This window comes from Zerene cesonia, unplaced genomic scaffold (genome assembly GCF_012273895.1).
Source record: "Zerene cesonia ecotype Mississippi unplaced genomic scaffold, Zerene_cesonia_1.1 Zces_u005, whole genome shotgun sequence".
Taxonomy (NCBI): Eukaryota; Metazoa; Arthropoda; class Insecta; order Lepidoptera; family Pieridae; genus Zerene; species Zerene cesonia.
This window is the reverse complement of record NW_024045135.1, coordinates 1,162,326-1,189,743: the sequence shown is the minus strand read 5'-3', so window position 1 is coordinate 1,189,743 and position 27,418 is coordinate 1,162,326. Positions and strand designations below refer to the sequence as shown.

At 35.4% G+C, this 27,418-nt stretch overlaps 1 protein-coding gene across 1 annotated transcript in view; it reads left to right on the top strand.

Annotated features, from left to right (window-relative positions):
* The window catches only part of LOC119838828 (probable G-protein coupled receptor 158), a 136,628-nt gene that overhangs the window by 100,606 nt on the left and 8,604 nt on the right, over positions 1-27,418 (top strand). The window contains exons 4-8 of the mRNA XM_038364956.1: positions 2,047-2,170; positions 8,728-8,871; positions 14,326-14,526; positions 15,895-16,073; positions 22,286-22,500. Of these exons, the coding sequence (XP_038220884.1) occupies positions 2,047-2,170; positions 8,728-8,871; positions 14,326-14,526; positions 15,895-16,073; positions 22,286-22,500 (863 nt within the window). The remainder of the gene's footprint in view (positions 1-2,046; positions 2,171-8,727; positions 8,872-14,325; positions 14,527-15,894; positions 16,074-22,285; positions 22,501-27,418) is intronic.

Sequence of the window (27,418 nt, the reverse complement as noted above, 5' to 3'; positions counted from 1 at the left end):
CATCGTAAAATGATACTCAAGTAACGTAACCAATACTACTAAAATAGAACTATAATATTAAATTAATAAAATATGATTACATCCTACTAATATTATAAATGCGAAAGATTGTAAAGATGTGTGTATGTTTGTTGCTCTTGCACGCAAAAACTACTAAACCGATTGCAATAAAATTTGGTACGTAGATAGCTGGACAACTGGAATAACATATAGGTAACTTTTTATCCCGATATTCCTACGGGATACGGACTTACGCGGGTGAAACCGCGGGGCGCAGCAAGTATTTATGAATCTAACTTTATAAGACTACAGAAGGGTTCTGATGTTAAGGAATAAGGCAGACATTCAAACTTAATTAATTTCTGTCGCTATTTAATCCACTCTGGCAGAATCACCAGTTACGTCAATCTTAACTTATAGAATAATCATTGGAATTCTACACTTTAGGCTGTTTAATATCGGGCGATTTAAATAGTTGAATATGTCATTGCTTTAAATAATGCTTATTTATAATAACGCTCCGCTAAAAGTTGGCATGAAATAGCAGCGAATGCTACTGTATTTCGTTCGGTGAGTTGAGGATATTATATTCTATTTCCTTATCCTTTCTAGTCTTTCCTTTATTCTCTTCATCAATCCATGCTTTTGTCTTCTAATCCTTTCTATACTTATTAATCTCGGGTATCCACTTGAAGAGGCGTTAGTCTTCTGCGTAATAAAACGTGTTAATTTGGTGATGGTACCCGCATTTATAATCAGTATATTATACATTTAACAATTAATTACACAACTATACTGTTGTTTATTTCCTTCATTAAACATGCAACAAATGAGTTTTACTGAGACGACTACCGCTCGTGTATGAATACCCTGATAGTATAAAATTCTAAATAATTGAATAAGTTTCCAATTCTGAATTGAAATACGAAACTTGGAGCTGTAAATAGATATTTGGTCTCATTCACTACGAGTCTGTTACGTCGTCATTAATTATCAAATTAAACTAAGAACATTGAATCTACAACTAGGATATCAATAATTTGAATTGGTACGACCAGCTTGAACACCGATAGAAACAAAAATGGAATATATGTATTTAGTATAACTTATTAGTAAAGTATAATGTAGGTACACGTTTTTTCGTAGCTGTGGTTAGAGAACCATCGATTTGTTTTCCATCAATGCGTTTCTAAAATAGCCCGATTTATTCTTAAACAACAACTGCATGGCGATTCATTATCGACTTACCAATGCGGATAAGAGAAGTTTCTGGAATGTCAACAAACATAACGATGAGCTTAGTGAAATCTAATAGCATTAAATGAGTTGCCGAAATGTCGGTTTGCACGTACCGCCTTCCATTCAACTAGCTGCCCCGTTTTAATGTATTCTCTTGCTTGTTTGAGTTTGGTACAATTTAATTTGTTAGAATATATTTGTAAGAACTATGTTATTTTTACATTTCACGAAAAAAGACAAATCAATAATTGCCCTTACAATATAAGCTATATACCACTACTTGTAGTTTAAATATAAATAAAACATAGTATAATTTAACAGGTTCTTTTATTGAGAAATTTTAAAAGTATGTGATTTCTCAATTAAATAAGCTGTTAAATTATAATGTGTTTTATTTACATAGATGATGTGGGTTCGAATCCCGTCTCGTATATAAATTATTCTCTCCTTACAATATTTTTCATTTATAAAGCATTTCAATGCTATAAAATTAAAGATTAAGCTTCATTAATTACTAATAAAAACTTATCGTACTGCATAAATTTTATTATTACAAGCTTCGCTTTATAATTATTTGTATAATAGCGTTCCAACGGCGGCTTTGCTCGCGTAGACAAGTAAATTCCCAGGGTAATGAGATGCTTCACCATGATAAAGCCAATGTCACTCTCTAAAACTAGAATCATATCATAAAATCGCTCCATTGCGATGTATTATAGAGACAAGCATTCCCAATCTGGCATTTACTAAATAGTAAGGATAATAAATAATCTGAAAAGGAAAATATATCATACGCTTTCTCCTCAGAGGCACCAGCGGTATCGATATAGACCTGCGGCGAGTGGACATCGACCAGTGCCCTTTGAAGCCAGGATCCACCCAGCTAAACATATTCGCCGGTACTGACAAATGTAAGAAGACCACCACTGAGGTTAGTGAACTCGTTTTCTATGAAGTTGTGAAAAGAGTTGGCTAATGAACCAGGGATGTAATGCATTGGATGTATCCTGCTTACGCTGTCTACAGAAGGGTTGTGCGGTTATACCACATTTCTTCTCTGATCCTGTGCTTGGGCTGGTAACGGGTTGCTACAAATGCTTTTCAGTAAGCCATGGTTTTCCGCTCAGTGGGAGTCTGACATAACCGAGGGGTTTCTTCGGGGATTTTAATTCATTAAATACATTCTCCTCCCTAACCTTAATAGAAGTTGATGGTGTTACTTGTAATTTAGCTTTGGTTTCCACAGTATACGTGCGTTTACGATCAGTCAGATCAGATCAGGGTTTCCTAGTGCATATCTTATCAAATTTATTACTTAAAAACGAATTCCGTAATCAGCTGCAGTCGCAGAAATTATTTAAATATAATGTATTAGTCGCAGAAATTATTTTGGAAAGGAATCAGCACGAGTATCAAACTTACTACTAACGATCGAAACACAATATCCCAGAAAAATATTCATCGTGCTTTGGTATATTGTAATTTTCTTACAAATAATTTAAAACATCTCAGATTTAAACTATAAAAAGCACATCCAAATACTCAATTAAGTCGTAATCGTAAAATTCATATCTCAATTGGCGCGTTATCTACAAAGACATTCTCCCTTAGGGCCTCGTCTTAACAGGATTGCGAATTGACGCCAACTGTGGGACGCATTTAGCCGGATTGCCTGGAAGGGATCTTGGTATCAGCATATTCGAGCGTTGCGGTGTACTGTTTAGATACAAGATCTAGTAGTATATTTGTGTTTGCGTAAGCGGATTGAAGCTGTTTTGTTTAGAAGGATTTTTTAAAAGCAATTACATAAGCAGTTGTTAAGGTCTTTTAAAAAGCGTGATCAAGGAAAATGAAGTGAAGAAACGACAAAAGTCTTTAACATCGGTTGATATTCAACCTGCCTTTGACATGTGTGATAATCTATGTTTAATATAGGGCCGAAGAATTTGTGTTTGAGTGCGTTTATCTTAGGAACGACTGCACTGTTGAGTGCCACTAGCCACGGGCATAATATATTGCATCGTCATCCATTATACTCAAATGTAACATATTTAAATGGGAATGCTTGAAGAAACTGGCCAAACACGTGACCCATAAATACAAAATTCAATCCTAACTTAAAGTAACAATAAGGCTGTTCAAACTTTCATCTATTAAACTACTTTAGAGACAAACTTTCGTCCTTCGCCCCCGGGGCGATCACGAAATATTTGAGAAAATTCGTATGTCCCTTTTATTACAAGGCGCTCGGTGTTATAATAGAACTATTACTATAAACGTATGTTGTATGTATATATAACAAATCGTGACGTTACGTTACGTTACGTTAGGTATAAATATATATATGAATGTATTAGAACTTACTAAACTTAAACAAAAAAAGGGGAAAGTTAGTGAAAATTTGAGATTTTAGATGCGGCAAGAATACATACATTTTATATGACTTCTGACATTTCATGCACATCGGTACAATGGCTTAGGTGTGACGAAGTGATAGACAGGTGGACAAACAGAGTTTCTCTTGCATTTACAATGTTAATAGCTAGTTGCGTTTCGTATTTCGTAGAATGGGTACAAATGTTTTTTATTGTAAGTTAGTTTATCTCCATCGTTACTATAAATATACACTTGAAGAGGAAAGATTTGTGTAAGTATGTTTGTAATGTTTTCATACAAAAACTACTAAACCGATGTCAATATCATTCACAATACCAGTTGTCCAGCTGTCTACGTACCAAATTTCATTGCAATCGGTTCAGCAGTTTTTGCCTGAAAGAGCAACCACACACACTCCTTACAAACTTTCGCATTTATAATATTAGTAGGATTAGTAGGATATTAGTAGGATAGGATTAGTAGGACTAGTAGGATTATAGTAGGATTAATAATATTAGTAGAATAATAGCATTTAGTAGTGGAGCTTTATTTCAAAATGTCTTTAAAATTATGCACTATACACATTATGTTCAAAGTTCAAGGTTGAAGAGGGGAAGTCGAAAAAATCGCCTTCCTTATTAATGTATGCCCACCAAGTACCTTAAATACAATCAACCTAGTTGAGAACCTTTCCTATAACATCATCAATAGACAGAAAGTGTCACTGAATGCTTATTTTATTTTATTAAAAACCATAAACACGCAAATGTTCAATATAGTCTCGAGGATTACGATGTTTATCTTCGGTGAAGGCTAGAAAAACTATTCCATTGTCTATATCTTCTATAAATAAAATCGTGACAATAACAAATAAGGCGGGTATCGCCAAATCCCTAGATAAGGGAAGGTTCACACGCACCGTGTTTGGCAGGAGCGTTTATTAGGAGTGGAAGGCAAATTTCGGGTCGGTTTTTTTTTTTCCCAATTAACCAGTTTGTTTTAATCGATTCGATGCAGGAGATTACAATTTAAATTAAATTTTTGCAAACCCTAATTAACTTCTAATTGTTTACTATGACTTGTTATATATTCTCTAATTTCCATGATTTGACGAACAAACAACTATCGCATTTAGAAATTAAAGACTTTTAAACCCGGTTTTATTATTAACCCGACGTTTCGAACACTTTACAGCGAGCTTCTCCACGTGACCACGAAACATCGGGTTAATAATATAATGAATAAATCGTGTTTAAAATCCGTTAAAAAGTCTTTAATAACTAAATATATAATACTCGCGTAAAATCAAACAAAAGAAAATAACTGTCGCATTTTGGATCCAAATAGGCCGTGTATCTTTCGTTGGTAAAAGTTACAAAATAATAAAGTTGCGAACAGAATACAAAACCTCTGTAAGTAATTAAGATTAAAAAAAATCTATAGTTCAGATTCGTGTGTACCAACCATTATCATGGGGTTCATTTTATTTACTCTTTGCAAAGGTCAAAACATATCGACAATATTTCTCCTAGAATACATCGGGTCCGTACTTTTTTATTAACTTCTTATTGAACTTGATTTGTTTATGACAATGTCAAAAATGTATATTTATATACTACAAGTCTATAAATATAATAAAACAGTAAAATAACTATAAATTTAACTATAAATAAATAATAATGAAAGGGGGTCTTGAAACAGTGTAATAGTTTAATCCACTAAGAAAGGATTTTGATCAATTTCATGAAGATTTATTTTGACCACACGAACGAAGCTGCCAACCAAAGCTGGTAGAGTTATAATATAGATAATTGACGTTAGACGAAGTACATATAAGCATTGTTCTTTAGCAGTGGTAAACACGTCGGATATAAGTCGAAGAGTCAGGGTTCGAGACCTGGCAGGTTCCAGATCTACGCGCTATTCACACCACTGCTCGAATCGATACAGGAAAACATCGTGAGGAAACAGGCATGTCCGACACTGAAGTGTTCGATGAGATATGGCATGAACCTACCCGCTCTTAGCCAGTGTGGTGAATTATTTCCTGAATTCTTATAGGAGGTCCGTGTCGCATAGGGCATAATATCTGAGCTAATTATGAATCCTTTATAGGTGTGGAGGAAGGAAGAATTCCTCCATCGAAAAAGCCCTCACATCCTTGACCAGTCACGTAGACTGATCGAGGATGTAAGGCCTGTCCGGTAAGGCCTCAGTTGAACGATGTTAGAAAGTTGTATATATGCCTCTGTAGCGAGAAAATTTCGCTTGCGCGATTCAGAAATATATCTCTATAATAAAATTCTCGTGTCACAGTTTTCGTTGCCATATTCCTCCGAAACGGCTTGACCGATTTTGATGAAATTTTTTGTGCTTATCCGGTATCTATGAGAATCGGCAAACATCTATTTTTTTTCCCCCTAAATGATAAGAGTAAGGCAGAACAGCGTTTGCCGGGTCAGCTAGTGTCTCTATAATAGGGAATGCAGTTTCGATCGTTTCCTTTGCTTATTTAAAAAACCCGTTTAATATACCATCGTTCTATGACACTCATTGCCTTCAATCCCCAGAATATTATGAATCCTAGCGTTTTCATTAGTACAATCCGCTTTGCAGAGGGCTAAAAGCCACAGTATCGTTGTTTATACGAAAAATTTTATAACGTAATAAATTCAAATTTACGCCGCAACAGTATAGCACTTCGTATAGACGGACCGAATTTATAAATGGACAGTGATACGCAGAAGCGCGCCAGGGGTCGCCAGGGGTTGCCATTTTTCATTCGCTGTTGGCTGCCGTAGGTGTTTTTACATCATTTCTTTATTCATCGCTCTTGAGTGAAGCTATTTTATACGCATATTTGCTATATGGTATGTTTATGAATACAACCTTGTGTTTATGCGTTAACCTGTTTTTTTTTTATTGATTTTTGAGTGTGTGCGTATAAAAGAAAAGGTTTAAGTTAAGGAAGATTAATTAATTTTGTATATTTAAAGCTAATAGTAAAAATCTAACAAGATAATAATTTCACTCAAATCTTTAATGTTGTCTCTCACTATTTACATATATACGGATTTTAAGTGTTTGTTACGTAACAGGCTAACTATCTTAGCAAGTGTAACAAATCCAGCGCAATACAATCTATCTTTTGCTACTAGACCACTTGAGGAATAGGATAACACCTTTTATATACGGTAGTTTTGGACGTGACGTAAACAGAAGCGTCCATCGAAGCGTCACGGTATTGCATACCGCCGACCCGATAGCCGCCATTTGCATTTATTTTACAACGGAACCGGGTTTTTCTTGTCAGGCCCGTCGTAAAGCGGATATCATCAATCGCACGCTTATATTCGATACGAAAAATGATGATTTTACGAGCGTGCGTTCGGAGATCGGTAGGGAAGCGTAGTGGACGTTTTAAAAATGATTTATCACATTAATTGACCGTTTGGGATAATTTATTTGATGTTTACAAGGTGGTGTGTGTTTTTTATTAGAGAGGAATATAATCGTTTAGTGTCATACGTGGTCTTAGATAAAATATATGAGCATCAGTTATTATCCTTGTCCAAGAAGAGTTAAATCGAATCTCGAAAACCCGTTCAGCCGTTCTTTAACAGTAAATGGAATTTTACTAACCTGACTTCATTTTATATTTTTCACAACTTCGCTTTCCGTCTGTCCGTCTCTCCGTCCGTCTGTCGCCTGGCCATATTTAATAAAACGTGATAGTTATAGACAGTTTGATGTTTTACTGTTTCCGTTATAACAATAAATAATAATAAATCGATGTTAAGCAACGGTTGGCACGGTCACAAATTGGATGGATAATTTTTTTAGCAGCTACTGTTTAGCTCACTTATACGGAACTCTTAGTGTCACGAGAGCGAATTGCACTTGACCGATTTTGTTGTATTGTTTTATTGAGTTGTATTCGTTTTATTCTTTCTATTATTTGAAAAATCACAAATGCTATTTTCATTATATTAAAAGTCAGTTATTTTATGAATATATATTTTTAAAGTCAAACATATTAAATAATTGACTTTAAAAAGTCCAAACAAATGATTAACATATTTAGACAATAGGCAATTTAACAAAAGCCAAATTACGAATGCAATAATGATAAAAGCACTTAAAGTAATAAATTTCATTCTGAAATTGATATATTTGTAGAGGACAATACAAATTGACTTGAAACAAGGCGCACTTAAATTTTAATGGCAAAAAATATTTAATTCAATGGCCATTACGAGATATTGGTCATGAGATGCTATGTTGAAAATTAAATTTATTAAATTCATATTTTATCACACTAATATTATAAATATGAAAGTTTATTTGTTTGGATGTTTGTCCGTCAATCACGCTGAACGGGTTTTGATGAAATTTGGTATACAGACAGGGTATGAGCTGACTTGGGTGATAGGATACTTTTTATCGCGATTACATGCTCCCTTGGGATAAAACAGGAATCATGATATCCGGGCGGAGTCGGGATGAGCGTGTAGTTATATAAATGTTGTAATACAATGTGTGATGCTTCGCTTAAGGATATCGTTTAATGTTGATTGTCAAAAATATAAATGAAGAAATAAATTAAGACATCAGAATTACGCGGCCTTAAATTTATCAAAAAATGGTTGCCTGTAAAGTCGGTTTTACGGGCGAAGATTTTACGTGACAACGTCTTTTTCTCGGTAGAATATTTATTGATATGAATATTACGCCAAGAACGCTAGAGAAAGACAGAGACAGAGATATAAGCATGCGCCGATTCAATGCGCCTAATTCTCTAGTGCTGCGCGCGCGGCGGACCGATCATAGTTCGGATCATCGTAACTTTACCGGGCGTTACACTTTTATATGAGTGACTCCGAGCCGCAACCTAATTTAAGACGTTGTCACGTCAATAGGAAAATTAATGGAAGAAAGTTTTACCCTTCATAGTCCATTCCTTCTTTTCAGTCGTCAATCCTTTCCCTTCCCCTTAAAAACGGGCATCGCAGTCGGCACTACCTTTCCAAACGTTCATGGGTAATGGTGATCATCAGGCGAATCACCAGCTTAGTTGTCCGCTCAGGCATAAAAAAATGTGATTTCTTACAGTGTGTCCCCGTGCCGGGGCTTGGCTTCCGCCGGGGCTCGTACCGCTGCGTGTGCCGCCGAGGCTTCTACTTCCCCAACACCACAGCTGAAAACAGATTCTACAATGGCAGCGTCATTGAGGAGGAGTTTGAGAAACATTTACAGGTATTTTCAGATAATATTTCGTAATGTTATGTTTTCAACACATAATTATTTATTTATTTATAACACTTCAACAAAAATTGTACAGGTAAAGAAACTTTAAATATATATTAATAACACGATAAAAAAGAAAAAGAGTACAATTTGTTGGGTGGCCTTATCACTAAGAAGTGATCTCTTCCAGGCAACCCAAATTCCTCTTCTAAGCAGGCCAATAATTTCTTAGTATATAAAGCAATATAAAAATAATTTATTAAACAAGGTAGGCATTACTTAAAATATGGTCCCCAGCATACTTGTCATACTATATATATATATATATATATATATATATATATATATATATATATATATATATATATATATATATAGATAAAACTCACATGGAAATATACATTATATATAGATCTGCGTAAAGGAATGAAAAATTTACTCCATACATCGTCAACGGATAAATGCTTATTTGAGAGCTGCATGTATAAGCGGTTAGCTGAGTTATAACGCTAATAAGTCAGGAGGGGTAACATCATTAGTCTAGATTTGCTAAATTTACGCTAGATCTAAACAATTGAAGCAGCTGCAAACATACTGACCTAACAACGTAGGTATATATACATTCGAGATTGAAGATATACAAAATCACTTTCTTTGAAATTACATTTGATTGCTTGACAATGGGCCCATTTTTCAATTGATTCATCATCAGCCTCATCATCATATGATATATATGTTCCCACTGTTGGGACATAGACCTCATATGAGGGTTGTTGGCAGATGATGTCGTCGAACTTTTTATTCTTGGACATGCCGGTTTCCTCACGATGTTTTCCTTCACAGTTTTAAGCAGTGGTGATGATATCTACATGTGCAGATAAATTGAAAAATCATTTAATTTCCTGCACGCTCGCCCGGTCTCGAACCCCGACTTATCGATTTTAAAGTCCGAGGTTCTCAAAACTGAGCCACCACTGCTTTCAATTGATTGGTTAGAACTTATTCAACAAAGTATTACACAATAATATAAAAGTGTTACCTATAAAATATCAAAGGAGAGGCATCCAACATATATTAGAAACGGTTGCTTCATACGTTCAACGAATAAATAATAACCAACTATAGAAAAATTAGCCTGTAATCACTAAATAGTATAAAACAAAGTCGCTTTTCTGTGTCTATGTATGCTTAAATCTTTAAAACTACGCAACGGATTTTGATGGGAGTTTTTCAATAGAGTGATTTAAGAGGAAGGTTTATACGTATAATAACATCTATTAAACTACTACGAATTAACGCGTGCGAAGCTGCGGGCAAAGGCTAGTAAGTTATATAAAATGCAAGTAATTCATTAAGTGGCTTTTATAATCCGAATATACTTCATAGACTTCAAGAATAATATAAATATGAAAAAATGAATAATTTGTTTCCCTGTACGTAAACGTAAATCTTAAATGCAATACGTGTTTTCTTTAAAATATGAATTTGTTGGAAAGCGTGTTGCACTGAAATTATATAATACACACTATTATCATGTAGTTTGCCATTAAGTGGAGATCCTTTTTCTCACCCTACCCAGTCCACTCCTTATGCTCAGTATAGAATAAAGTAAACAAATAACAATACACGTCGGCAATCTCTGTCAGACAACATTTACGTTTTATTTTATTTGACTTCAAGCAACTGTATCTATATCATAACGATAATACAACAAATTAAACATTAAAACATAAACCCATTAACATTATACTTGTGCTAATAAACATTCGTATTTGCCATTAACTGATGGCAATATATTAATAAATCAGCATTTCACTGGTTTAGCTAATTATGATGCGCATAACTGACACATAATAACTGAATAATCGGTGTAATTATAACGTTATCAATACCGTTATCGGTACCGAAAACCCATACATGATTGAACCCATAAATTAACTTTATTAGATAATGTGTACTCCAATAGCAAACTAATTATTATATTGTGTATCGAATTCACTAATTATATTAAATAACGTAATAGTTTTATACAAAGTTAACAAGTAAATTATGAAGACCAAAGAGAGGATACAAGACTTTAAACAATTGGACTCTTACCGAATAACGCTGCGATTATCTTCACCAGACCATATGTCATTGTGTTGATGAAATATGAACACTACCATTACACACAAACATAGTAATAAGGGTACATGCAACAGTGACCAAGTGTGAGTTGGCCGAGTTTGAGTTATAGCTTCACTAGAAACACCTTTTTTCTACTAACCTGCTACTACTTTCCTGTAGATAGTGTAAAAGGTAACAAGTGGAGCGAACTGCCGGGTTAAACTTTTAGTTTGAAAAAGTCATTATCATCAGCCTTTATATGTTCCCACTGCTGGGACCCAGGCCTCCTATGAGGGTTCAGGCCATAATACACCACGCTGGCCAAGTGTGGGTTGGCAGACATGTCGTCGAACTTTTGATTCTCGGACATGACGGTTTCCTCAAGATGTTTTCCTTCACCGTTTTAAGCAGTGGTGATGTGCAGATAAATTGAAAAATCAATTTATTTACTGCACGCTCGCCCGGTCTCGAACCCCGACTTATCGATTTTGAAGTCCGAGGTTCTCACCATTGAGCCACCACTGCTTTTGTTTGAAAAAGTAATACAGTCATAATTTTCTACATAATATGAATAATACCTATACACGCGTAAAACGAAATCAGGCCCCGGGGAATCATTCTGGGCGGCGGTTACTTCCAAAAATGTGATTTGCAATGAGAAAGAAACGCAAAACCTCAGAAACGTAAGACCTCTCGCAAATGATTTTACGCCTCATCAAATGTTCATGGTCATAACAAATCTAAACAATTAGAAATCAAAAACTTTTTAACGGATTTTAAACACGATTTATTCATTTTTTATTATTAACCCGACGTTTCGAACACTTTACAGCGAGCGTGGTCACGGGGAGACTCACCGTCACTCATAGTCTCGTCGGGTTAATAATATAATGAATAAATCGCGTTTAAAATCCGTAAAAAAGTTTTTAATTTCTAAATGCATAATACTCGCGTAAAATCAAACACAAGAAAATACTAAATCTAAACAAACCACCGATTAAACTAATAACTGAGTAAAGAACAAACAGACGACAATTGATAGAATCGTTTGGGATCTTATATTTAAATCTTGTCACATTCACCACATACAATGTTACTACGTATACACTTTTAGAGTAACTTTTACAAATCAAATGAAATCAAGTGGAAGTCACGATTTTCACAAGCAATATTATATTATCCCTTTTTAAAGGATATCATAGTTCAATGACTCTACTATTATATGCATTATGTGGCGCTAAAACAAATATAGACTGACTGAATTCAGTCTAGACTGAGACACCATGTCATTGAAATGAAGTAGTCACGTCTTGAAATAACTGAGTCAAATGCTAAATATTGGATTTCTTTTACTGTAGACTCCAACTTAGCAGATAATACGAAGGAAATGTATATATTATTTACTTCACTTTAAATTGCTAGCAACTCAACTATTATAGAAAATAATTAGAGGGAAAGAACTGATTCTTTCAATTCTGAACGATATATTGGACCGGAATTAATAACGTATTTCCTATGTGAGACACTTTATCTACTCATATGTCTGGTAGACATCAATAATGCATTATTGTAATGGTTTTGGTCGATCTCTTATCTTAATGCCAATACAAAAACAATTATTCGATTGGTTATTGTCAAGCTTTGCTAATGAATAACTAGATGATTCTATGGTTACCACTTTTAGATAGTGATTAATTATTAGTAGTTAACTTTGGGTATAAAAGAATGGAAGTTGAGATTCGAATTATGTAATGTAAAAAAACTCATATAATATGCACATGTAAAAACGTATTCTTCCAATTGTATAATTTTGGAAGAGATATAATAATGCGAAATATATTGTCTTATAGTTTTAAACAGGGAATAGCCAAGTGCGATTCGTATTGAGATACTTTTAGATGTTTTTTTTCTAACTAGTGGCCCGCACCGGCATTACCATAGTGATCATGTACATATCCCACGGTGAAAGAAATTTCGAAATCGATCTAGCAATTTCTGAGATTAGTAAACAACCAAGCTTTATATAATTAGTACAGAAGGAATTTGATCACGAGGCAGGATTCGAACCTGCGTATCTTGCCTACACACATCGCATTCTTGTCATCATTGTCTGACTGACAGAATGCGATGTGTGCAGGCAAGATACGCAGGTTCGAATCCTGCCTCGTGATCAAATTTTTTCTATTCTTTCAAAATTTCTAATTTATAAAGCATTTCAATGCTATAAAACTAAAAATTAAATTTAGTACAGAAGGGTTGATTATTTTCATTTTTTTACATGAACAAATATATTGCAGCGTACTTACAGCTTACAAAGTGTTTGAAACGAGATTTTATTGTATCTTGTGTTAATAGTTAAAAAACTTTTAAGATGATGACGAACATTATTATAATCACAAGTTTGATTATTTGATTATATCACTATTCGTTAAACCAGTCTATTTTGTAGGCTAAAATAATATCAAATATCCTAAATTTGTATTACGGTATTTCGCTTTGGCGTTCCAACGACAATATCCGTAGCAAATCGGAAATAGCACGTGCTACGAGTTACGAAAGCGTAGTAGGTAGCTACGTCGGTATAACTCAGTTGAATTGAAAGTGTTTGGCGTAGCGCCAAGCGGTTACAAGCTGGGGGATATAATGGCCTTATTTTTAAATGATACTTATATTAACTGGCCACTTATTTTTAGCTAGATATTTAATTTGCAGTTTATTTTCGTGTCAAAGTGAATTTTCGAGGAAATTCTGCTGAAATGTTGTAATAAAACGTAAATAATAAATGTTATTTACTTTCTTACCGCGTTTTTAAATCAGGAAGTATGTTTTATATTCCAAACCGATTCAAAGGTAGTCTCATGTGATTACTTTGTAAGTAGAAAAAGCATATTTTGAAAGGAAATTTATTTATTGAAGCTCGTTATGGCGTTGTTTGCTATTTATATTAAATTCTACATACCGAAATGTGTTCGTTGAAAAAAATTTTCTTAGTCTAGTGCTCTTTATTCGTTTGAGATATAATATTGCCGCTGATTATTTAGTAGTAAAATAAATATATTAATTGACAATTATGTGTTGGTAGCCCAATCTAAATAAAATTTTACGGGCGAAATACGATATATAATATATAAGACTTCAAAAGGAAATATGTAATCAACACACGCCATACCATATCACAATTTTGTGAAAGGTCAGCCTCACCACAGACAACAGAATCCAATCAATTTCACGCAAGTAAATCGGGGTTTAAATATACCCTCATCTGACATCTTCATGTTAGATAAATCGAAACAAATGAAAAATTAAATCGTTATAATATTAGATCAAACAAGCTTCTCACCTTACCATACCTTGCAGCACCAGCACAGTCTTTATTCAACGAGATCAGCGTTCGAGTGCCTACCCTGCGCGGAGGGGTGTGAAGCCTGCATCGACGGCTCGCCCTGCGTAGCCGCCCTTAACTGGGTGGTGAGGACCACCATCTTCGCGCTCGCCTGCCTGGTTATATCCTGCCTGCCTTTTATAGTGTACTTCACGATCAAGTATGGACATGTTAGGGTGAGCATTCTCTTTACTAACATTGTAAAATTTACCTTTTTTGTCGTTGTGGAGAAGGAATCCCAGAAATCAGTGGAAGTCGAATGATGGGAAAAAGGGCTAATAATTAAAAGTAATTAATGTGTAACATAAAAATTGCCGATGTAAAACATAATGTAGTTAAAAAACTATAATTGAAAATGCTGAAATATACTCTAAGGCCAAATCCAGAATTTTGTTTAAGCCACTCAAACTATTAACTATAACTATTTTAAAACAGCAATTACAGAGTGTTTTGCCGGCTCTTCTCTGTAGAAACTACCTTCCGAACCGTTAGTAAAAGTTATAACTGTGTAATATGACGATTCAAAATCCTTCTATAAGAAGTCTACTTAAATGCATAAATGTTTGTGTTTCAGTTTGAGTTTGAAACGCAGTCTGCAGACATGCTTAATATCTTTAACTAATCTTATAGACACATAAATTTATAATCACAACTTTTTACTTTTAACTCTTTCTTTTATTAACTTTATTCACTGCTTCTGTTATTATTATATTTTCCAAAATCTGCAACGGAACAACTTTACTGTAATACTTTAACAAACTGAATTGAGAGCAATTTGGACCTATGCTGTCTCAGAGAGTTAAATCGAATTTTAGAGCTAACTTTGATTTCTTTAACCTCCTAAAACACCGCGAAGTAAATATTCCAATTTCCTTAGCGAAATTCTAATTTAAAATTTTGAATTGGAAAATACAATTTTACACCTTCCTCATTTTCAGACCGCGGTAATTCTCTCATTCTGAATTCCCTATCTCTACGTGTAAATTCAAAATTAAAAAATACCTACTTCTTTGCAATTTCAACCGACTTCAAAATGGAGGATATAAATTGACTGTATTTTTTGGCTTTGTTTCTGTAGAACTTTAGTTATTTGATAGCTGGTGCCTCCCATGTGGTCTATTGATTAGGTCTAGTTCTGACATTTTGAATGTAGTTTAGTTTTTGTTAAAAAAAATATATTATACATGGTGGAAAGATGAGTGTCTGAATGACTGTCGTCTAAGATACAAGCTTGGACTAGTTTAAACTAGAATCTGCATATATATTTTTAGTTAAAAAAAATACTTTAGTGCTGCAGTCTATCTATACAAAAATAAACGATCAAATTCCGATGGGTAGATTTAAACATTTATATATACAAATAACGGGAAGCGACTTTGTTATAATGCAGTAATATAACATTTATTAATTATAATAAAAACCGATTATTAAACAATAATTATATAAAACTGGATGTGGATAACCGGTGATTGAAGGAGGTGTATCTGGTCACCAGGTCTCCACCATTCCGATGTTTAACTGTGCTAACTGCAATTACTATGCAGGTAGTCCGTGCAGCCAGCCCCGCTCTGCTCCGGGTGATAGTTCTGGGGGCGCTGCTGATCTACTGCACGACCCTGGTGATGTACGGCAGGCCCACGGTGTTCACGTGCACCGCGAGGGTCTGGCTGCGGGAAGTCGGCTTCTGTTTGACGTATGGTGCTCTGATGCTGAAGACTTGGAGGTAACTTATATTTTTACATTGGTAATTTTTTTCTCTTTTTTTTTCAAACAATAGAACAGTAAGAAATTATTCAAGAACAACAACCAAAAACATTAACATATCAATTATATATATTTTATGCGTTCAGCAAATGCGTATTATTTATTATACATATAAAAAGCAATGCACGTAATGCGTTTTTAGGGTTTTGTGCCAAAAGTGTATTAACAATCTATTCATAAGACTCTGTCCGTCTGTTCCTCTGTCAGACTCTGGGATATAAAAATAGGTCGATATATATAGGAATATCACCTAAAAGATCATAAAACCGTCCCTAAAATTAACCTAAACGTATTGTAATCTCAGCGTCTTAGTCAGTCTCAAAGCGCAATTTAATGCACTACAGTGAAGCTGTAAATTCTACTATATTATTCTAGCGAATATCGAAGAGAACCCAGCATTATGTCTAACATTTCTAAATCAAAACGGAACAGTGTGTAATTCAAACTGATAACGGTGACTTACGATTGGCTATCTAGATCCAGGCAATATCAGTGCAGACTAGAATATAGCACAGAATATTAGACTAGTATAAGCTAGATACAAGTCTAGATATAAGCTTTATATAAATGGTTGGTCGTAACTTCATTTCTAACTAAATTGGACATTAGGATTCTGGGTGTCGTGTTTGTAATAAACATACGTATTTTTTCATTGTTAAGCTTCCTGATGATAAAGGGAATGTCGTGATTTACTCTTTTCCATAACCCTCCCAGTTCGATGCAATATTGTGCTTATATTTCATTGTGGTAACAGCCAATCTTTATTATGTAATCTTTAAAATAGTAGACAAGCTTTTATGACATTAAATTTTTACATTAGTAGTACATTTTTGGATTTGTTTTTAATACTTTATTCAAGGAAATAATTTTGACCAAGGATTGACATAATGAATGAATTAACATTAAACCAGTATTTTCATAATAATTAAAATTTTGGTATGTTTGTACTGTTTTAACGCAAAGACCTCTGAGTGACATCACACTAATACTATAAATGTGAAAGTTTGTTTGTTTTGATGTTTGTCCGTCAATCACGCTCAAACTACTGAACGGATTTTGATAAAATTTGGTATATAGACAGGGTATGAGCTGACTTGGGTGATAGGATACCTTTCAGCCCGATTAATTACTCCCTTGGGATAAAACATGAAACTTGATATCCAGGCGGAGCCAGGACTGGCGTATGTTAAGCTATACATGTACGGGCGAAGCTGGGGTGAACTAGTATTTAATAATATTAGTGTGAAATGTGATGTGATTTATTTAAACTTCGTTTTCTAAACTTCAATATAAATATATATTCGTAATAACATAAAATTAAAATGAAATCAATCAAAACAAGGTCTTTATAGTGTTATGTAGTTATAATAACATACTCTAAGATACCTTCATACAATGAATACTCATTGCGAGTCGGAACAGACTGGCAAACACAAAGGAACTCAGTATCGGCCATCTTAGTCTTAATTGTCGTGTCTAGAGCAGAATATTAAGCTGTTCCATTGTAATTTACAGTTATATACTTTGAATATAAGTTCTTTATATTGTGTGGCAATGAAAAACTAGAAGGCTATTACGAATTATTCCTAGGTGATCTGGCAGCGGCTACGCAATTTTTAAAGCACTGCAGTGTTACGGTAAGAGAGGTCTGAATTTAACATTAGACTGCTCATTTGGCAAGATACTCCTCCATTTGATTTATTGCTTTCTTCACGATGTTTTCACCATTTGAAAGTGGTGTGTGAATTTTATCTATAATCCGTCTTTAATATTCAAATATGTTTTGTTATTTCAATAATATATTTATCATTAGTATTTTTACAGTTTAATTATAAACTACACTTTAATACCTCGTTGGACTTGTATAACTGTTGGATAACTGTTTTTAATCATTTCTCTGAATTGTACCTCTGAGAAATTTAATCAATTGTGGATTTCGCGTTTATTAATTTGCCACTTTCTTTCACTGTTCTCAAGGCATATTAGATGATTTTGTTTCTTTCCTTTTATTATTAGGTATGGGACAAATACATTTCACATTTAAATTTGATCTTAAAATCTTATATTTTAGATGTCACCCTTGCCTATCAAGTGTTAGATCTTAAGCTTTAAGAAAAGGTATAAAAATCTGTGATAAAGTAAGATATTAAATAAGACTATACAAATAAGACATTAACAAGCCTATCTGCTAAAAATTAAACATAACTACACTACCTATCACATTAAATCAACGTCGGGGAAAAATACTATTGTCTTATTAAGCTATGTTATGTCCAAATGCGCCCAATTAACTCATACACTCACAAATACCTCCCCACACGTGTTTCCTTAAAGTGAAGTATAATATTTTGAGACAATTTCTATTCTGCGCACGTAATTTGGACCTGTCCCTTAGGTCGAGTCCAGGAATTAACGGTTGGTCAGTTGCCTGATAATTGTCGAGTATGGTGTCGAAATTGCGACACGCTCGCTCAAGAGCTAAGTGGTACTGATGAGTCTGCAATTAATTAGACTTTGATCCAGCCTCGCCTAGCTGACTTAACTGGTGAATTATGGCACTTCTGTGCTAGGTAATTAGGTTGTAAATTGCATACATTGTTCCTAAAAAAGCACATCGTATGCGAATTATTGTTGATATAATTTATCAACACAACCAATAACTCGTTTCTATCCTACTTTACTTTCTGACTTTCCGCACAGACGAATTTCTTCACGCCTAAACCACTCAACCGATTTGTATGAATTTAAGCACAAGTGAGAGAACAAGTGATAGTTTTTACCCCCGAAACCGGTAACGATGTGGGATAATATTTTCAACTACGCGGGCGAAGTCGCAGGCTCGAAGCCCCTCGCTAACTAGTAGTATTATAATTTGAATATGTATACGCCGTATACTCGTTTATCGTCTATATCTGTCTGTCAACGCGTCTATGTGTCCGCTCGTGGCTTTGTCGTCGCTTACATCGATTTAAGAAATGAAACGGCTCCAACACAAGTCATTTATGTATACAAGAAGTCCATACAATCCAATGAAGAAAGATAGGAAGAGGATGCATGTGTTTCCAAAGCACATGCAATAAAAAAGCAATCCAAAAACTTAACTGAAATAAAACAAAAACGTAAACAGGTAGTAAGGGGCAAATCAAATCTAAGTAATTTACTTCTAGTTACCTTTATAATAGCAAAAAAACATTTCAATATGCAGTGATATCGATTCTTCTGATACATAAATAGATATAGACTGTGTAGGATATATCAGAATAAAATTTCATTTCAATTACATTGTCTACATGAATATTGAGATTGAGATTATAGATTTCGCTCTTGCAAATCAAGAAACCTGAAATATAAGCGGTTTTATTATTTAAATCACATCAGAATTAATGTGAGAAATATAATATAGTACACGTCGGATATATTACTATGGGAGCTCTGTTGCCAAGCAAACAAGCGAGATGTATTAAATCCAGTGAACCACTTTGTTAATGTCAGTGTCTGAATAACGTTTTCTAGCTTGCTTATGCACGCAATATTGTGCTGTTTTACTAATGAAATAGTTTAGGAATTAGCTTTTTTTTCATAAATGCAATAAGATGATTCAAAAGCATTTATTTAAATCAAGTATCTAAGTGCCTTACGGCATCTAGTGTTGAACGATTTAGGAAAAAAACCACTTTTCACTTCAGAAATTTTGAAAGAATAGGCGGCGCCGATTGCTTTATCATTTACTACTATTACCACTACTGATATTAGAATTAGCAGTATCGAGTCAATTATTACTTGTTATATTAATGTTACACGTGCAAGTCGCAGTTCCGTACCAACATAAAAGTCCTATTTATAACCTTCCAAACCGTGGCTTAACCTCAATTTGTATAATAATTTGTTATAGCGACAACAACAATACTTTATCCCTGGAAATTTTAACCATCTAACTAACACGGTTCATTAGATACAGCCTGGTGAAAGACGAACGGTCAGACAGACAGACAGACAGACAGACAGACAGAGCCTTGGGTACGGAACCCTTAAAATGCTTGTCGCAAAAGTGTATCGTATCGCTTTTATACATCCTAGCTTTTGCTTTAATTTTAAATACGTTAGATTGTTCTTAGTAGTTTAAATAGAAATAAAAGAACGTAATTTTAAACTGTACAAAAATATTAAAAGTCATATTTGACGCGTTGCATATTTTAAATAGCATAATATTTTTCATTTTTTTTATATTACGATTTGATTGATTCTTGTTTAAATTCCCCTATTTTTTGTATTTCCACCCGCCCAGCGTTCCACGTACTCACAGGACAACCAGTTCAAAACGTGTACTAATAATTAATTAGAGATTCGCGCTCGCAAACAGCGCCACTTATTTACACGGCCCTAGAGTTTTATTGTCTCGCAGAAATGCTTAGTTGCGTCACTTAGCTCCAAATTGTTTGTGAAGGACGACGTCAGCAAGTCTATTTTATTTTACAAAAGTTTGGAGAGTAGGTACTTTTTCAGTAAATGAAATGACATAGAATATAATTTTAACATTTCCATTGTGAGTTTATGTACAAATATAATTTTAACATTTCCATTGTAAGTTTATGTACAATTTTTGTAGAAATTTTTTCAAAGGTCTGTTTGGTTGATTTTATTCGTCTCGTTTTTAATTTGAATTCGTTTTGAGTCTGTTTAGTTTTACGTGTAATTCAATAATAATACAGTTCAAAATGTAAATATATTTTTCTCCAACATGCTATTTATTTATTATGCTATCACTATTGCTTATGAAGGTCCATTTAAAATACTTACCCACATTAAAAAGTAATTAGAAACCAAAACGAGAATATGAAATAAATTATTTACTTTCAATTAACGTGCCTAAAACACATACTTTTCCGTATAATTCACAAGTTTTTATTCAATTAACATAAAAAAATCCAACTCAAAAGAGAAATTTAATACAATTATTGTTTAATTGAGTAATTGTCGGGAGCCAAAATTAATTAGTACCAACGAGACAGGTTTTTATGAGTCGTGTTGGGATTGTGACGTCTAATAAGAGTTCTCGTACGCTTGCTTTATCTTATACCGAGTATACTATATTATCTGCTTATGTCACATCTATTAATCAAATCTTAGTGTATCAACCAAAAAATCGCCAATGTTTATGGCGGTGATGATCGCTTCCTATTATCTGCAGACGAATCTCCAGCTCAGTTGTCCGGCGAGACATAAAAAAGGTGACTGACTGATCTATCAACGCACAGCGCAAACTGCTCCACTAATTTGGCTGATAATAGACAGCAAAATAGCCACTATAATATAGACATTATGTCAAGAAGAATTCTCAGCGTATGTCTCATTCGACTCATTAGAATTACATTTAAGGGAATAAAATAAGGGATGATGTTTTTACCACAAAACTTATTTTGATCACGCGGGCCAAGCTGCGGGCAACAGCTATTTAACTTGTATATTTTATCTTGCTGGTAACGTGAATGACATTCTAACAATTTTGGTATAGTGGACCACCATTATCATGTCACACCAGGTCTGTAAATAAATATTCATTTGGAAATTAACAATTTTTTTTTCGATAAATCCTCATTTGGTTGATCCTAACTCCACACCTTCCTTTCTAATCTTCTCTTTCTTTCTTTAATCTTATGTGAAAAATGAGACTTATCTACACACATCACATACAGACTCAAGTAAATCTTACATTACCCCTGTTTTACAACGACTAAAAATTATTCCCTATACATATCCAATATTCAAACGTATTTACGCAACACAAACCATCCATGCTTTTATAATATTATTCTAACATTCGCCACACTTTCAAAGGCATTTCACACAATTTTCGTGGATCAAGATCCCAAATTCGAATACCTTTACATTTTATAACATAATAGACTTGCCAAACTTATACGACTGCGTAAAAGTTCTTCAAATAAAAGAATATTGTTTTCAAACTGAATATCGAGCCTGTACATATGATATTTCAAATGCTCTTAGAAATAAACATTGTTCTCGAAAGTTTTGGAAACTGTTGGGTAACTTTGTTTAGTAGTATTTATATTCAGTTTAATCTGACTGTAACAGAAGGAGGGTTATGTTATTTGAGCGTAGTGTATATGACCATATCCACGTGACTAAAGCATGGACCAAATTTGTCAACAGGATATCAGTAATCTTCCAAGTACGGTCAGCAAAAGCCGTCAAAATATCCGACATGTACCTGCTCCGGCGCATTGGGGTGATAGTGGGTGTGGCCTGCGTTCTGCTGTCCATACGAACGCTGGTGGCGCCGCCCGCGGTGATAGTTGGCAGGACGAAGGAAGACCTGAAGGCGTATCTATGCAACACGGATTGGTGGGACCACTCTTTTACTACTCGTAAGTAAACGATATGATAGTGGAAATAGCTCTTATTCCTCATTTATCAAGTCCCTTTTATGCATAGGATATTTTTATTTTCCTTCCGTGTGTCCAGTTTAAAAGTATGATCACATTTTTAAGGCTTAGCGCACTTGGCGCAATTGCATACTAGCTCCTTGCACGTGCCAGTGTCATATGTATACGTTAACTGGCAAGCAAGTAGATCGCATACTACTTCATTTAATTGCAAGAGGGAGAGTCACTGGGGTTTTTTGGCCCTAATCTACCCATGTCTTCTCTCCATCTGCCTCTTATAATTTGAGGCACACATTCTGTCGCTAGTTACAATACAATCTCTTACAGTTCTCTATTACAAGCAACGTAAGCTGAAAGTGAATTTGAATGCAAAATTCAAGTATGCCAGCTCATGTCATATGTACATGTCTTGGAAATAAATGCACGCAAGGGTTAAATTGAATGAAAATTGTGTATGATCAACTTGTATGCAGGTTACTGATCTGTTTTATATTCCGTTCTTCAGTTATTATTTCTCATTTGTTTTGGCTCTTCCATTATCCTGCAGCCTTTCTGTTGTTAAATTAAAAATTTTATAATGAACTAAAACAATATAGTTGTGTGCTTTATTATAATATGCTGAGTCAAAAGATATGTTGAACTACTAATATCCATATATGCAAATGGTTAGTGCTATTGGTATCCCATTTGTCATTATAGCTGAGCCAAATCCGTTAGCCACATTCATTATTTTTCCTTTTACTTAAAGTTCATTAATATTTATTGAGTATTATATATCGTGCACTAAATAATATATAGTTGCGACAATAGATTTCTTAATAGTCAAAAGTCTTTTGATCCTGGCTGCTTTATATTTTAGAAATAATTGTTATTCGATCGATACAGGAGAAGGTAAAGCTTTCTTCACAGTTGCCGTGATCTTGAAAGAGAATTTATCCTGTACAAACAGACTGAGCTATTATATATTGCTTCTGGGAAGTAAAGCCTTTGCTGAGGCAATAGTCTAATAGTGGATTGGGCTAACTCCCCCATCCCACTTGCTTTGATATTGATCAAATAAAGTGCTTATCGCTGTTCAGGTGACATCGCTATATAATTGCCTTTAAACTAATTGGAAAGTAAGGAAGGGAAATATTACAAATCTAAACCATAATATGATGCAAGAAAACAGTGTGTTCAAAACGGGTCCAAAATGTTTTTCACATCGGCATGTGCTGCAGAGGGAGTTTGTGATACTTTGGTTTCCAACGAGTGCCATTAGAAACACCTACGAATTATTGGGTCATTTTGTCAGGTATCATATGCGATGATTTTGGGCATATATGTGTTGTATACGCTGAAGCTAGTATTTTTGCCCATGATTCTGTTCTGCTTCTTTTATAGTTGTGCAATTTTATATTTTATTAAGTACTAAGCAATACGTCTCGCCATCAAAGTGGCTCGATGGAACACAGTTGGGTTTTAGGGTGTAGAAATCCGACACAACCCACAGTTTCTTCCCCAGAACCGTAGGTATCCATGCAATATAATAACGGTTACACTTATTTATGTGATGTTTTAGTATAGAGATAGTTTAAAAGTAGGTTAGTGGTTTTAGGGTACTGTTTCCCGGCAAGCAAGTGAAGCGTGTGGCTGGAATCGGTATCTTTACAAAATGTCCACATATTTTTTGTATATTGTATACAAGATAATACATACTATTGATGAAAGTAATAAGTGTATTACTTTTGTCATTATTATGAACTACGTGAGAGAAATATAAAGAATTAAACGTGGATCTTAAATATTAAACGACATCGCGGTCAGAACGTATTTTGTTAATTTGTGTTTTTGACAACACGGCGATAGGAGTCGCGCCAAGTCAGCATGAAATTTGTTAAAATTTCAACGTATTTCATACTGAATGTTGTTTTTATGTTGACGTGGATTCGTTGCTCTCTTGTGAATTTAAACTACTTAAACTTACTTTGTTATAAGTCTGTCTACGATACGAAATAATTAAAGGATGAATCCACAAATAGACAGATATGATATTCAGGAACAGTGTTCTACATGACGTGAAATCCCCCATCCCCTTGTAAGATTTACCCTACGAGACTTCTCTTTAAATCAAAATAGATACTACTGTTAGGAGAAGAGTGACGTTTTTTGTGGCAGTAGCGGGGAGTCGAGTGGGAGGAGTCTATTGTCAATATAAGCGCTTGCGAGCTCAGTCTGGACACACTTCGCGTTGAAGCCACTTGGCAAGAGGAACTTCTGCCCGTTGATATAGTCAACCTGTCTTTCTTGTGAATTTCGCGTGTACTTAAATTATATTTGTGATCGTTTAGTTATAAGAAATTTCATTAGAGTTTTAGTTTAGTTTGATTTCCTTTTTGTAATAATTAGTAAATAAGCTAGGTGTATTTTTGTGAGTTTTTTTGTTTATTTCCACTTCTGGTTTTCCTAAAATCAGAATTGGGATAGACCACACGTGTCTAGATCCGCTCTGACCATTACAAAATCGGCAGGCAGTTTAGCAATTTAATTTGAGACTTTTTGTGGGTAGATATAAATAGTTACGTAGGTTTTATAGCAAGCGTTTTGCATCGTTATGCTGTGAACGTAAGTGAACAAGATTAAGTGCGATTGTATATCGGTAATTCACGGTGAGTTCATTCCAATTTACTTATTATCCCGAGAGTGAATCATCTTGTCTACATATCACGCGTAAAGCGGCGAATATGCATGACAGTAAGCGTAAAAGTAGAAGCCGTTCTAGAAGTCGCAAATCGCGCCACTACCGGCACGATTCTCGCGCAAAGGGATCTGAATCTCACACAAGTCGCCGTGTCGAACGTCGTGGCCGACGTCATGATTCGCAAGCGAGTAATTCGTTAAGGGGACATATCCCACCTGGCAATTTATTAACCCAACAAATGCAACACATATTAGATAGGTTGACAACGCTTGAGAACCAGCAGCGTGCGTTGCCGCAAGCCCCCTACGAGCCGACCGCTGTCGTCGTGCCTCATGCGGCGCCACCTCCGTCACAGCCACCGCAGCCCGAGCGACGCGAGCGGCTGGCGGAGGCGACCAGAGAGGGTGCGGGCCGTCGCGACTCGGCGGCTCCGCCTTCGCTCGAGCGCTCCATGAGTGGGGTCACGGAGCATGATGCGAACGTAACTGACCGATTAATCGACGCCATACGTTCCATCAACACTACGGTGAGGTCTAACCAAGCTTATTTTATTTCTAATTTTGATCCTAGTGTCAACGATATAGATACCTGGTGTGAGGAGGTAGATCGCGCCAAGGTTTCGAACGGTTGGAGCGATAATGAATGTCTGTCTCGTATCGGTAACTGTCTTAAAGGGGACGCTCGGACATGGATTAATGAGTGGGTAACTGGTGACCGCAGTTGGAGCAATTTTAAACGGGAATTTAAGCCAATGTGCCCTAGGAAGCCAGATGTTGCGAATATTTTGTACGAGGTAATGAGTACGAATTCAGATAGGTATCCGACGTATGCGGATTACGCCCGTCGATCGCTACTTAGGTTGCGTATAGTTAGGGGCTTGAGTGACGAACTGATCTCCGCAATCGTAATTCGCGGTATCACAGACCCCCAAATTCGCGCTTCTGCTACAAATGCAAAGTTAATGCCAAATCAGTTAGTAGAATTCCTTTCGATTTACGTCAAACCGAACCTGCTTGATTCTAAAAGACCCAATACCTCGAATAACGATCGATCTTCGGAATCTAGTTACGGTACGAGTTCGTGTAAGCGTAGATTTGATGACGGGGCATGCTTTACGTGTGGTAAGCGTGGCCATAGGTCCTCTGATTGTCATAAACGGTCTAAGCCCATTTTTAGCGATAGCAAGAGTGGCGACAATGGTTATAAAAGTAACCTTGCCCCTAGTTCTAGTACAACAAAACCCGAGCTATGCAGCTTCTGTAAAAAGCCCGGTCACAGGATCGAAAATTGTTTTGCTAAAAAGAAAGTAGAATCTGGTAACGCTAGTAACGTGAACTAGTCAGGTACGACCGAGCGAACTTAAGATTAAAGCCTTAGTAGAAGCCCCTATTCCTAAAACGGTTAAGCAAGTACGTCAATTCTTAGGTTTGGCTAGTTATTTCCGTCATTATATCCCTAACTTCGCGACACAAGCGAGCAGTCGAATATTTTAGTAAGCGAACGCAGGGCGCTGAACCTCGATATCATTCTTATGAGCTCGAGACTCTGGCGGTGGTCAAAGAACTGCAGCACTACAGACACTATCTGGTCGGTGTTCTTTTTAAAGTGGTAACTGACTGTAACGCTCTGAAATCCACCCAGCAGAAGAAAGACTTACCCCCACGCGTTGCCAGATGGTGGATGTATCTGCAGGATTTTGACTTTACCTTGGAGTACCGTAAGGGAACTTCAATGTCGCATGCGGACTATTTGAGCCGGAACCCCGTTAACGTTTGCGAAATTCGTAAACAGCAGAACTGGGCTCGAATAGCACAGGCTGCGGACGAAGAGACCCAACGACTCGTCCAAAAACTGACAGACGGACAGCTAGACTCAAACCGTTATGTACATACTTTTATAAGTACTCTCCAGTCGGAGAAGAACCTAGATTTTTATGTTATGTTCCCAAAGGCCACAGGCTCAGTCTGCGCAGGATATTTCATGATGAGCATGATCACTTTGGTGTTGATAAGACTTTAGGGCTCATTAGGAAACATTTTTGATTCCTAATGAATTCATTTTTGATTCTTTAAAATCATTCGTTCAAAAGTACGTAGATCATTGTCTAATTTGTTTAACGCATAAAAAAGTCCCAAGGGCTCTGCAACAACCAATACACTCGTGGGAAAAGCCCTGTGCCCCTTTTGAAATAATTCATGTAGATGCATTAGGCCCTCTGCC